This window comes from Muntiacus reevesi, chromosome 9, assembly GCF_963930625.1.
Source record: "Muntiacus reevesi chromosome 9, mMunRee1.1, whole genome shotgun sequence".
Taxonomy (NCBI): domain Eukaryota; kingdom Metazoa; phylum Chordata; class Mammalia; order Artiodactyla; family Cervidae; genus Muntiacus; species Muntiacus reevesi.
This window is the reverse complement of record NC_089257.1, coordinates 1,562,419-1,577,569: the sequence shown is the minus strand read 5'-3', so window position 1 is coordinate 1,577,569 and position 15,151 is coordinate 1,562,419. Positions and strand designations below refer to the sequence as shown.

Genomic DNA, 15,151 nt, shown 5'->3' with positions numbered 1-15,151 from the left:
ATAGAACTGCCATATGACCCAGCAACCCCACTTCTGGGCATACACACTGAGGAATCCAGATCTGAAAGAGACACGTGCACCCCAATGTTCATCACAGCACTGTTTATAATAGCCAGGACATGGAAACAACCTAGATGCCTATCAGCAGACGAATGGATAAGGAAGCTGTGGTACATAGACACCATGGAATATTACTCAGCCATTAAAAAGAATTCATTTGAATCAGTTCTAATGAGATTGATGAAACTGGAGCCCATTACACACAGTGAAGTAAGCCAGAAAGATAAACACCATTACAGTATACTAACACATATATATGGAATTTAGAAAGATGGTAATGATAACCCTATGTGCAAAACAGAAAAGGAGACACAGATGTACAGAACAGACTTTTGGGCTCTGTGGGAGAAGGCAAGGGTGGGATGTTTCAAGAGAACAGCATTGAAACATGTATATTAATAGGGTGAAACAGATCAACAGCCCAAGTTGGATGCATGAGACAAGTGCTCAGGGCTGGTGCATTGGGAAGACCCAGAGGGATCAGGTAGAGAGGGAGGTGGGAGTAGGGATCGGAATTGGGAACACATGTAAATCCATGGCTAATTCATGTCAGTGTATGACAAAAAACACTACAGTATTGTAAAGTAATTAGCCTCCAACTAATAAAAATAAATGAAATAAATAAAAAAATAAATCTTTTTCAAATTTGATCTACTAAGGACATGGTCACTTGGGAGTTTGTGCAGATTAAGAAAGCCAAGAATGTCACCGGATAAAGAACGATGTAAGAAGGTTCAAAGGAGGCAGTGAAACAAACACTACGTCTGTTTGGTGGAGAAGGAAATGGCAATCCACTCCAGTATTCTTGCCTGCAGAATTCCACCAACAGAGGAGCCTCGTGGGCTCTAGTCCATGAAGGTCTTAGAGTCGGACACGACTGAGCGGCTAACACACACCTGTGTTTAGAGGGGGGCCCCTCTGATATCTGTGTCACCCACTCTAGTATCCTCAGAACCCCAGGATCTCCAAAGATGACAATGGAAAACTAGTGAAGTATAATCAAAAGGCCATGGAATTATACATGAGTAATTCTGACTTATTATTATGGAGTAACTAGTTTGGCTTTCCTGTACAGAAATTGATGATTCAAAGCTATATATTGAGGCAGATATCAAATCAATTATTGTTATATAAAACATCCTCAAGGGAATAAATTAAATTAGAAGTGCTCTTGGCAAGAATAAGTCAGGTATGTTTAAATCATACTTAATTCCCATGAAGTTCAGTAAATGATTATATTTGATTCAAACAATTCACTTTTACAAGGTAGTAGGCTTAGCAGACATTATCTCGTTTTATTCTAGATGATCTTTACCCTCATTTTCAAGGTGAAAAAAAAAATCAGAAGGTAACAAAGTTCAAGATCCCATCCTTAAGAAACTGCAGAACTGAAACTCAACATCCATCCATCACCCCCCAGAACAATACCTGATGTTTACACTACAGATCAATCTTTTCACTGAAGGTTGGAGAACTGGTATAAAGGAGAAAGAAAACTTCAGGAAGAACCGTAAGTGGAACATATGGATTTGAGAGTGGGGGAAGAGTAGAAAGATGGGAGATTCTGAGAACTATAAACTTTCCTCTGCAAAGGTCCTCCTGGATGCTTCACATGGCTATAGAGACAGCACACAGCCTGTTAGTCTCTCTAAATCTTGCCCTCTCACCTTGACCCAGACACCCAGAAAGACAGAGTTCTTGCCAAGGTTGAAATTTTGTATTCCTTTTCCAAAGGAATTTTCCAGGTGGGTCCTATTGCTCTCTGAGATGGGAGCGTTTAAACCATTATACACTCACAGCCAGAGTGATGCCCACACTGAATATCCTCTTTCATGTGTTACCAAGGGCAGAGTTAGCTGGGAGGGAAGGCAATTAGGGGACAAAACTCCAAGTGCTTGCTCCCTAGAGTCCTGGTTGTCATGGAGGCTTTGTCCCTGCTAACCTCACGCCCTGTGTCACCATGTCCCTCCTGAGTCAGTTCTCACTGTCCCTTGGGCCTGACATGATCTCATCATCAAACTTCTCTTTTCGTGAAATTGGAGTCCTATGAACTGAAATGGACATGGTGAGCCTCTAGTCCTATACCTATGATTTCCAAGTGAGGATCTGAATATATGGAGCTACAATTTTGCCCAAGATGTCACAGTTAGCTGGAAAAATACTTTGAACACTACAAAATACATACATATGAATAGATTCCTGTTTGCAAAGCAATTTCATTTTATAGACATACACATACCTATATGCGAGCTAAGTCACTTCAGTTCTGTCCTATTCTTTGCAACCCAGTGGACAGTGGCCCACCAAGCTTCTCTGCCTGTGGGGATTCTCCCGGTGAGAATACTGGAGTGGGAGGCTATGCCCTCCTCCAGGGGATCTTCTTGACCCAGGAACTGACCTGTGTCTCTTTTGTCTCCTGCAGGCGGTTTCTTTACCACTAGCACTACCTGGGAATATACATACATACCATATATGTATATACCATATACATACACACATTTTCTCAAATACCTAACCTCACTCAATCAACACCTTGAGAGATGAACATGACACTATTTCCTTGGCCTAAATGAGAAACTTAAGCAAAAAGGATTACAATAAACCTAATTCATGGTGGGTCCATAAATTATCATGGTTAAAGCCACAGGCATTTGTATTGGCCAAACTGAGTTGAATTTTACCTTTTCTACTTGATGAGGCTGTGACCTCCAGCAAATTAACCCATCTGAGATTTAGTACTATCACCTATAATATAGTACTATAAGAGATTCAAGTTAGATAATGCTCATAAAGAATTTAGAGTGTGTAGTATGCAGCATGCCTTCTGTTAATAGTAGGTGTAATGGGGACTTCTCTGGGGTCCAGTGGTAAAGAATGGAGTTCCCAATGCATGGTGCATGTGTTCCATCCCTCGTTGTGGAACTTAGATCCTGCCTGCTCCCCCACCTCCTGCAAATAGCAGGAATAACTAATATGCTCTAAATTAGAGTTCTTTCCAAAATATGCTGAATTACTAATCATTCACTAAAAATATCTACTTAAGATAATTCTCACAAACTTTTGGGGAGGTTGTTTGTTTGTTTGTTTGTTTTAAATGGAGCTCATCTATCCTGTCATTCCTGGGGATATAGAGATGCTTTAAGAAGGCCCATTCTCAGTTTCATCTTCAACTAATCTTACTTCTAGGGAGAAAGAGATGGGTGGGTAATGAGTTAATTATGTGATTTAACTCTTGATAATAGAGATCCAGGTTCCCTGGGTCAGGGGTGGTAAAGCTCAGATGGTAAAGAATCTGTCTGCAATGCAGGAGACCCAGGTTCGATCCCTAGGTCAGGCAGATCCTCTGGAGAAGCGCATGGTAACCCACTGCAGCATTCTTGCCTGGAGAATTCCATGGGCAGAGGAGCCTGGCGGGCTACAGTCCATGGGGTCGTAGAGAGGAGGACAGGACTGAGAGACAAACACTACTAAACTCACTGATGCTTCTGACTTCCCTGATAGCTCAGATGGTAAAGAATCCATCTGGAATGTAAGAGGCCGCAGTTCGATTCCTGGGTTGGGAAGATATCCTGGAGAAGGGATAGGCTACCCACTCCTGTATTCTTGGGCTTCCCTTGTAGCTCAGCTGATAAAGAATCTGCTCACAAAATATACAATCTCAAAAATATACAAGCAACACCTGAAGCTCAATTCCAGAAAAATAAATGACCCAATCAAAAAATGGGCCAAAGAACTAAACAGACATTTCTCCAAAGAAGACATACACATGGCTAACAAACACACGAAAAGATGCTCAACATCACTCATTATTAGAGAAATGCAAATCAAAACCACAATGAGGTACCATTACACGCCATCAGGATGGCTGCTATCCAAAAGTCTACAAGCAATAAATGCTGGAGAGGGTGTGGAGAAAAGGGAACCCTCTTACACTGTTGGTGGGAATGCAAACTAGTACAGCCACTGTGGAAAACAGTGTGGAGATTTCTTAAAAAACTGGAAATAGAACTGCCATATGACCCAGCAATCCCACTTCTGGGCATACACACCGAGGAAACCAGATCTGAAAGAGACACGTGCACCCCAATGTTCATCGCAGCACTGTTTACAATAGCCAGGACATGGAAGCAACCCAGATGCCCATCAGCAGATGAATGGATAAGGAAGCTGTGGTACATATACACCATGGAATATTACTCAACCATTAAAAAGAATTCATTTGAATCAGTTCTAATGAGATGGACGAAACTGGAGCCCATTATACAGAGTGAAGTAAGCCAGAAAGATAAAGACCAATACAGTATACTAACACATATATACGGAATTTAGAAAGATGGTAACGATAACCCTATATGCAAAACAGAAAAAGAGACACAGAAGTACAGAACAGACTTTTGAACTCCGTGGGAGAAGGTGAGGGTGGGATGTTTCAAAAGAACAGCATGTATATTATCTATGGTGAATCAGATCACTAGCCCAGGTGGGATGCATGAGACGAGTGCTCGGGCCCGGTGCACTGGGAGGACCCAGAGGAGTTGGGTGGAGAGGGAGGTGGGAGGGGGGATCGGGATGGGGAATACGTGTAACTCAATGGCTGATTCGTGTCAATGTATGACAAAACCCACTGAAATGTTGTGAAGTAATTGGCCTCCAACTAATAAAATAAAATTAAAATAAATAAATAAATAAAAAGAATCTGCTCACAATGTGGGAGACCTGAGCTTGATCCCTGGGTTGGAAAGATCCCCTGGAGAAGGGAGCAGCCACCCACTCCAGTTTCCTGGCCTGGAGAACTCAATAGACTGTATAGTCCACGGGGTGGCAAAGACTCAGACCCACTGAGCCACTTTCACTTTCAATTTGCTGGTAGTTATATAACCTTGTGATAAAAACCAATGATTGAACCATTTAGACTGAACAGATTGTTAAGACAGATTTTAAAGCATGAGGCAATCTTGATTCCAGCTTGTACTTCATCCAGTCTGGCATTTCATGTGATGTACTCTGCATATAAATTAAATAAGCAGGGTGACAATAAACAGCCTTGACATACTCCTGTCTCGATTTTGAACCAGTCTGTGGTTTCATGCCTGGTTCTAACTGTTGCTTCTTGACCAGCATACGGGTTTTTCAGGACACAAGTAAGGTGGTCAGGTATTCCACCTCTTTAAGAATTTTCCACAGGTTGTTATTATTCACACAGTCAAAGCCTTCAGTGCAATGAAGCAGAAGTAGATGTTTTTCTGGAATTACTTTGCTTTTTTGATGATTCAGTGGATATTTGCAAATTGATCTCTGGTTCCTCTGCCCTTTCTAAATCCAGCTTGTACATCTGGAAGTTCTTGGTTCACACACCATTGAATTCTGAAAGTGAAGTGAAGTGAAGTTGCTCAGTCATTGCTAGCATGTGAAATGAGTGCAATTGTGCAGTAGTTTGAACATTCTTTGGCATTGCCCTTCTTTGGGATTGGAATGAAAACAACCTTTTCCAGTCCTGTGGTCACTGCTCAGTTTTCCATATTTGCTGGCATTTTGAGAAATGCAAATCAAAACTACAATGAGATATCAGCTCACACTGGTAAGAATGGTCATCATCAAAAAGGTTACAAACAATAAATGCTGGAGAGGGTGTGGAGAAAAGGAATGTTCTTGCATTATTTGTGGAAATGTAAATCGATACAGTCACTATTGAAGACCTTCTTTATTTATGCAGTCATTCATTGCTATAAATTTCCCTCTTAAAACAGATTTTTCTACATTTCATCAATTATATGTTGTATTTCTACTTCCTTTGTCTCAAGAAATATCTTTAAATATTCATTCATTTATTTATTTTGCTGCATTGGGTCTTATCTGAAGCATGTGGGGTCTTCATTGCACTCCATGGACTCTAGTTGTGGAGTATGGGCTCAGTCATCAGAGTGTGCAGGCTTAGCTGCTCTGCAGCATGTGGGATCTTAGGTCCTTAACCAGGGATCAAAGTCATGTTCCCTGCATTGCAAGGCAGATTTTTAACCACTGAAACACCAGGGATGTCCCAATTTTTTTTAATTTTGATTTTTATTTCTTCCGTGACCCATCATGCTCAGTAGCATGTTGTTTAACCTCCTCAAATTTGCAAATTTCCAGTATTCTTTTTGCATTTAATTTCTAAATTCACACATTTGTGCCTGGAAAGATGTTTGATATCACTTCAATCTTCGTATATTCCTTGAGACTTGTTTTGTGGCCCAACATATGCTCTATCTCAGAGGATGATTTACATGCGCTTGTAAAGAGGATGTCTTTTCCTTCCTTTGTGCATATGTTCTGTGCCATTTACACATCTCTGTTTTAATGTGTAGCTTATTTCCAATGTTTCATTATTGATATTTTGTCTGGAAGATCTATCCATTGTTAAATTGGGATATTGATTTTCCTTACTATTATTGTAATGCTATCTGCTTCTTCCTTCAAGTCTGTTAATATTTTATTTGTATATTTACATGTTCTTTGCTGAGTTTATATATATTTAAAAATGCTATATCCCTTTGTGAGACTGATCCCTTTATCATTGTATAATGACTTTCTTTGCCTCTTGCAGTACGTTTTGTCTTAAAGTCTAATTTTTCTGAGATAAGTATAGCTTAATCCTGCTCTATTTTGGTTTTTACTTACATGGAATTACTTTTTCCATCCCTTCACTTTCAATCGATTTCAATTTCTTTCAGTTCTTAAAGCTGTAATGAGTCTCTTGTAGGTACCTGTAGCTGGGCTCAACTTTTATATCCTTTCAACACACGTTATGTTTGACCAGAGAATTTTGAATTTATATTTAAATTATCATTGACAGATGTGAATATACTATTGCCATTTTGTTTATTTTTCTGACTGTTTTGTAATTCCTTTCTTTCTTCTTCTGCTTTCTTTACAATTTCCTGCTTTGTGTAGTGATATGCTTGCCTGGAGAATCCCAGGGACGGGGGAGCCTGGTGGTCTGCCATCTATGGGGTCGCACAGAGTCGGACACGACTAAAGCAACTAGCAGCAGCAGCAGCATGCTTAGATTCATTTCTCTTTTTCTTCTGTGAATTTGCTATAGATTGGCTTTGTATTAACCATGAGGCTTACATTAAATACCTTATCCTAAAACAGTCTGTTTTAACATGAAAACAACTTAATATTCAAATGCATACAAGAATAATTTTTTTACCGTACTCTCTTCACATTTTACTTTTGTGATGTAATAATTTACACTATTTTATCTTGCATGTCCATTAACAAATTATTGGAGTGTTAGTTATGTTTACCTCTTTGGAGTTTTAATCTTCACACCAGATTGATAAGTGATATCCCAGCATGGCTACTCTAGCATATTCAGAATTCAACATTATTTACTCTTACCAGAGAGATTTATATTTTTATATGTGTTGTGTTGCTAATTAATGACCTTTGATTTCTGACTGAAAAAGTCCTTTTAACATTTGTTGTAAACTAAGTCTAGTGTAAAATCATCACATTTGTTTTCCTGAAAACCTACCTCTCGTTCCTTCAATCCTGAAGGGCAACTTATCCAGGTAGACTACTGTTGGTTGGCAAGATTTTCTTTCAGCACTTTGAATATATACTGCCATTGACTTGGGCTGAAACAGCCTAGTGAAAAAGGCACTGATAGCCTTAAGGAAGTTCTCTTCTTTGTAGCAAGTTGATTTTCTCTTGCAGCTTTAAGATTATCTCCTTCTCTTTACCTTTTGACATTTCATCTGTGATATGCTCGGTTTGGTTCTCTTTGTATTCAAATCACTAATCATCAGAGAAATGTAAATTAAAGCCACAGTGATGCATCACCTCACAAAGGTTAGAATGGTAATCATTAAGAAAAAGACAGAGCACAGGTGTTGGTAAGGATGGGGCAATAAGAGGATGCTTGTACACTGTGGGTGGGGATATGCAAATGGGGCTCAGCTGCTACAGAAAACATTATGGAGATTCCTCAAAACTTAAGAATAGATCTACCATATGATCCAGCAATCCCACTTATGGGTATATATCCAATGGAAATAAAAATAGGATATCAAAAAGATATGTAATTCCATATTTACTGCCACATCAATCACAAGGCCAAAATATGCAAACAAACTAAGTGTTCATCAACAGATGATTTGATAATGAAGACTTGGTATATACAAACAACAGAAAAATATTCAACTTTGATAGAAGCAGGGGAATTGAAGAAGTGAATTTACAGGGCACAGACATGCCATTAGAGGATGAATAAATTCTGGAGGTCTAATGCACAGCATAGTGATTATAATCAGCACTGTATTGTCAACATGTAGCAGATGTCTCTCTTCTACTGAAGACTTCATAGACTATTGGAGACAAATTTTGCATACACTCTTACACATTTTTAAAGAGCAATGCTTAAGAAAATGTACCTGTTTGGATGGGGGTGGAGTGGGCACATATCCTTTATTTATATTGCACTATTTCTTTGGCATGGGGTAGCCCTAATTAGACTCTTGCAAAAGTTCAACAGGTCCCCTTCTCTCAGTCATAGTCATGTGTGAACTGATGGGAAATTGTATAAGGGCTTCAAATACTTTTTCACTTACAGTTGTTACTTAAGTAGGATAGTACATGGGACCATTGGCATTGACACCCTAAACAGCACGAAGAACCCAGTGACTCTCTAAGGATAAAATATAAAATAATGACACAGTTCAGGCAGTTTGTTAAAGTCTGGGAGATCTGGAAACTCAACAGTCGGGAAAACTTGTTCTTTATAACCAGACCATGGGACCAAAAATTTACATCCTGATTCTGAAGACACAAATTGGCTAGAGCTGATAACCCTGCTTATCCCACAAACTATTTCCTTTCTTGCCCCTTGAGGTTTGAGGTTTCCAGGAACATGTCAGCATTAAAGTACTTCTAACCATTCCATCTTGATGATTATATTACCTGCATACAACCATAAATTTCTAGGACATGACACGTTGAACCCAGACAGCAGAAAGGAATATATACTAGTTTTTCCATATTGGCTCTTATTCGGCAACATTGAATATTTGGTAACTTTATTATTGCCATGAATTCTCACACAATTTTCATCATATCAAATATGTTCAGATGCTTGAAATAGCGGGAATTATTTGACAGTATGATCCTACTAGCTATGTCAACCAGGGGTAAATTTTCCAGACTTACGAGGGAGGGAAAGAGGGGATTGACTTCCATAATATCAGAAATTGCTAGGGACGGTGACATGAATTTTGAATATCATCCCCATCAGAAATTCCCACTGGACACTATATATAAATGGTTGCATCAGAATCATAAGTTAACAGCTCTGAAGGGGCCACACACTGCATTCTGCCTCTCTTTACTGTTCAAATCATGTCCTCCTATTTAGACTATAACTGAGGGACTAGAATGTGATCAGTAAATTATTAGGCAATAAGCACTGAAAGAAGTGTTACTCACACATTAGCTGTATCGGACTCATCTTCCGGGAAGGCACGACTAGGCCAACTGTATACTTGTTTCTGTCCAAAGACACATCCTCTCTGTGTGTCCATTCTCATTCCAGCCAGAAAAACAGAATGGACATCAATGACCACCATGTCTGGGTTATGCTGCGTCACAATATTTGGGGGACAAGGTTAACACACTCCTGGGGAATCTATCAGGGGTATCGCTCCTTTAGGGTCAGAAGCCTGTAGGAAGCAGAAAAGAAGCAACAGGTTCTAAATCTTGATGTTTCACGAATAACTAAGTTCAGTTCAGTCACTCAGTTGTGTCCAACTATTTGCGACCCCATGAACTGCAGCACGCCAGGCCTCCCTGTCCATAACCAAATCCAAGAGTCCAATAATTGTTAATAGATTAATAAATGATGAGGCCACTCCACATGGAGATTAAAAACAATGGGTCTCTAGGACCTAAAGATATTGCATTTGTGTAGTGTGATTCAGTTGTTGGTTCATATTGGCACATTATCTGTGTCAAAATAAGTCTTGTGAAAGGCAGAATGGACTTTGTTGTTGTCCATTCATATAAATATTATTGAGGGTTAAGGTAGGTCATTCTAACAAGACAAATCCATCAGAAATCTCAATCTGTGACCTCGGCAACACCTTCTCTTCTTCTGCAACCTTTTCAAGGCATCTTTGATTTCTTTGTTCCTCAGACTGTAAATCAAAGGATTCAACATGGGAATCATCACCGTGTAGAAGACTGATGCAAATCTGTCAAAGCTGGAGGAACCACCAGAGGTGGAACTCAAATAGACAAAGGTACTTGAGGTATAAAAGAGAGTGACTGCTGTCAGGTGGGAAGCACAGGTGTTGAAAGCCTTGGACCTACCGCTTGCTGTCGTGATCTTCATGACGGAGATGACAATGTAGACATAGGATATCATGATAACTAAGCCATTTATTATCCCAAAGATTATTGTTGATATGGCAGTGAAGAGTTGTGCAAAAAAAGTGTCAGTGCAGGACAGAACTAACAGCTGGGGCATGTCACAGAAGAAGTGGTTGATGACATTAGGCCCACAGAAGTGGAGCTGGAGCATTGCACACAATTGGGACATAGAGCCAGAGAGTCCAGCCAAGTAGGATCCCAGCACCATCCGACCGCAGAGAGCGGGCGACATGACTGAGGAATAGAGGAGTGGGTTACAAATGGCAGCATATCGGTCATAAGCCATGGCAGTCATGAGGCAAGACTCACTCAGCCCCATGGTGGAAAACACAAAGTACTGAACAACACAACCCACGTAGGTGATCATTTTCCACTCCTGAAAGAAGTCGTAGAGCATCTTAGGGGCTGTGGAGGTCACATAGCAGATATCTATGAAAGACAGGTTACTGAGGAAGAAGTACATGGGGGTGTGGAGGTGGGAGTCCATTCTTATTAAGATGAGGAGGGACAGGTTCCATGTCAGGGTCAAAATGTATATCACCAGGAATAGGACAAAGAGTACTACTATGATTCTGGGAAAATCTGAGAATCCCAAGAGGATAAAATGCATGGTCTTTGTAATATTTCCTCCCTCGATCATTGCTTTGTACTCCTAAAATCAGAAAAGAGACAAGAGAATGCATCGCTGGCTCAGGTGACATGATGGCATCACAGTTCTCGTATATGCCGTGTCTTTCTTCCACTGAGCACTGGATAAAAGGACATGCTCCACCGCCCTGGAGAAAAGATATCACTTTTTCATCTTGAATCGTCAGGAAGTGCCTCCTCAGGGTTTCAGGTTCTCAGTTATCTCATGAGCTCTCATGATAATTAAAGGATATATTTTAAAAGTTGAAAACTGTTTTAAAAAGCAATACATATCTTGTGATTATTATATATAAGGAAGAGATCATTGATTAAAATGCTGGGTTTTTCAAAGACCTCTAATAATATATAACTGCTGCTTTATAATAATATAGCATAAGTGGTACCATGACAGGATAAATTTGAAGCAGCTCTTCTCCTAGATGATCACCTAGAGAGATTCTTTTCTAGTTTCTTCTTTTATCCATAGGAAAGTTACTCCATTTATAATTACCTCTCAATCTTTTTACAAATATATTTATTACAGTGGCTTCTAAATGGCCTAGAAAAATATATCATGATTTGTAATCTTGAGTTGTTAGAGAGATGCAGCATGTATGCCCAATTAAGTTATGTAGTAAGAGTTCTTAGGGAGGACATCATGTAAAATATCTCAAAAATAAGCTAGTACAACTCACTACTGGCCCCATTATTGTCCTATTTTCTTATAATACTTTTCTTCTTAGGAAAGAGCGTAGAACTGTGGTTAAGGGTTCAGACTTTAGAGTCTTATTTCTGAGTGTCATAATCAAGATGGCAGTATAGATCATTCCTAATTTCAGTTCCCCTCACTTAAAAAGTAACTAGTAACTACTCATAGGAAGGATACCAGTGTGAAAATCCTAAAACACAGAGACGGATGTGAAGCACCTCTCTGAACCACACTGACCAAGAAGGACCACACTAGGGGAGTAGAGAAGCTCCTCCCTGACAGCCGTGCCCTCCCCACTACTGCTTCAACGCCACGACGAGAGAGCTCCTCTTGGTCTCTGGTTTTCCTGCCAAATTGGACAACCTAGAAAACATAGATAGATTTCTAGAAATATACAACTTAGGAAAACTGAATCAAGGTGAAACAGAAAGACTAAACAGGCCAATAGCAACAAAGGAGATTGAATCAGTAATTAAAAACCTACCGCAAAGAAAAGCCCAGGACCAGAAGACTTCATGGTGAATTCTATCAAACATTTAAAGAAGAATTAATTCCAATCATTGTCAAAGTCTTCCAAAAAGTTAAAGAGAAAATACCATTTTCAAGCTCATTTTGCAAAGCCAATATTACTTGGATACCAAAGTGAGATAGAGAAATTACAAGAAAATAAAATCACAGGTCATTATCCTTGATAAATGGAGATTTTTAAACTCTCAACAAAATATTAGCAAATAAAATTCAGCAGTACATAGAAAAGATCATACACCATGACCTGGTAGGGTTCATTCTTGAGATGCAAGAATGGGTCAATCAATCAATTTGATACACTGCTTTAATAGAATGAAATGTAAAAATCACATAATCCTCTCAATAAATGCACAAAAAGCATTTGACAAATTCAACATCCAATCATGACAAAAATTCACAAGTCAAGTGTTGAAGGACTTCATCTCAACATAATAAAGGGCATAGTAACATGTCTTCATCTACCATACTCAGTGGTGAATGATTGAAAGCATCTCTCGTAAGATCAGGAAAAAGACAAGTAACTAATCATTTCTACTCAACATAGTGCTAGAAATCCAAGCTGGGTCAATAAGACATGAAAGATGAATAAATAAATAAATATCAAGAGAACTGGAAATAATTGAAAGTGTCTCTGTTTATAGAAAACATGATATTTAACACAGAAAATCCTAAAGTCTCCACCAGAAAACTGTAAGATCTTATGAGCAAATGTAAGTTGCAGTATACAAAACCAACAGCCAGAAATCGCTGCATTTCTATTACCTAGCCCAAATTATCTGAAAAAACAAATAAAGAAAACAATTCCATTTACAGTACCATCAAAAACAAAACGCTCAGGAATGAAATAACTGAGGAGCTGAAAGATCTCCAAAGTGAACACTCACTATAAGACATTGACAAAAGAAACTGAAAAGACACAATAGAAAGATTTTCCATATCCATGGACTGAAAAAATGGATAAAGTTAAATTGTCCAAAATGCCCAAAGCCATAGACAGATTCAATGCAATACCTATCAAGATTCCAATGACACTTTTCACAGAAATAGAACAACAATCCTAAAATTGGCATGGCACCACAAGTGCCCTGAACAGACGAAGCAATCCTGAAAAACAGACTGAAGACATTATGCTTCCTGATTTCAAATTACATTGCAAATCTATAGTGGGTTTTTTTGTATGTGTGAGATTACATCAAACTAAAAAGCAAAAGAATTAAACAAAAGTAACAGGCAACCCATGAACTGGGAGAAAATATTTGCAGAAACACATCTAGTAAGGAATTAGCATCTAAAATACATAAAGAACTCATGCTCACTAGAGAGTTATTTACAATTATTACAATAGCAAAAACATTGAAACAACTTAGATGTCCACTGAAAGGTGAATGGATATGATGGCCGTACTACTCTGAGTGTGTCCGATCTTGTCTGAAAGTTGAACAAATTAATTTCTAAGAAAATAAACCTCAAAAGACCTCATAACAAGGAATGACATTATGGCCATGGAAGGTGATGAATGCTAACAATTTTACCGTGGTAACCGTTTGGCAGTACATGCATGTATCGAATCATTATGTTGTGTACCTTGTCACTGGCGTTTGCTTGCTAAGTCGCATCTGACTCTGTGACCGCAGCACACCAAGCTCCTCTGTCCTTCACTTTCTCCCGGAGTCTGCTCAAACTCATGTTCATTGGCTCAGTGATGCCATCCAACTGTCGCATCCTCTGTCACCCTCTTCTCCTCTTGCCCTCAGGATTTCCCAGCATCAGGGTCTTATCTAATCAGTCAGGCCTTTGCTTCAGGTAGCCAAAGTATTGGAGCTTCAGCTTCAGCATCAGTCCTTCCAATGAATATTCACGGTTGATTTCCTTTAGGATGGACTGGTTTGATCTCCTTGCAGTCCAAGGGACTCCCAAGAGTCTTCTCCAACACCGCAATTAAAGTGTATCAATTCTTCAGTGCTCAGCCATCTTGATAGTCCAACTGTCACATCCATACATGACTACTGGAAAAACCATAGCTTTGACTATACAGACCTCTGTCAGCAAAGAGATGTCTCTGCTCTTTAACATCTCTCTAGGTTTGTTGTAGCTTTTTTTCTGAAAAGCAACATCTTTTAAATTTGTGGCTGCAGCCACCATCCACAGTGATTTTGGAGCTCAAGAAAATAAAATCTGTCACTGATTCCACTTTTTCACCATCTATTTGCCATGAAATAATGGGAACTGGATGCTATAATCTTCATTTTTTGAAGGTTTAGTTTAAAGCCAGCATTTTCACTCTCCTCTTTCACCCACATCAAGAGGCTCTTTAGTTTCTTCTCGCTTTCTGCCATTACAGTGATATCATCTACATATCTGAGGTTGCTGATATTTCCCCCAAAAATTTTGATTCCAGCTTGGGATTCATCCAGCCCAACATTTCACATGATGCACACTGCATATATGTTAAATGAGCAGGATGACAATATACAGCCTTGAGGTAATCCTGGCTCAATTTTGAACCAGTCTATAGCTTTATGTCTGGTTCTACCAGTTGCTTCTTGACCTGCATACCCTTTTCTCAGGATACAAGTAAGGTGTCCTGATATTATCACCTCTTTAAGAATTTTCCACAGGTTGTTGTGATCCACACAGTCAAAGCCTTTAGCACAGTCAATGAAGCAGATGTTTTTCTGGAATTCCCTTGCTTTTTCTATGCTTCAAGAGATGTTGGCAATTTGATCTATGGTTCCTCTGCCTTTTCTAAACCCAACTTTTACATCTGGAAGTTCTTGATTTACTGCAGCTGAAGCCTAGCTTGAAGGATGTTGAGCATTA

At 39.2% G+C, this 15,151-nt stretch overlaps 1 protein-coding gene across 1 annotated transcript; it reads right to left on the bottom strand.

Annotated features, from left to right (window-relative positions):
* Positions 1–10,129: 10,129 nt before the first annotated feature.
* LOC136174547 (olfactory receptor 5AN1-like) lies at positions 10,130–11,107 on the bottom strand. Its single transcript, XM_065944722.1, has one exon. It carries the CDS (start codon positions 11,105–11,107, stop codon positions 10,130–10,132), a length of 978 nt encoding a protein of 325 aa, XP_065800794.1.
* Positions 11,108–15,151: the final 4,044 nt, after the last annotated feature.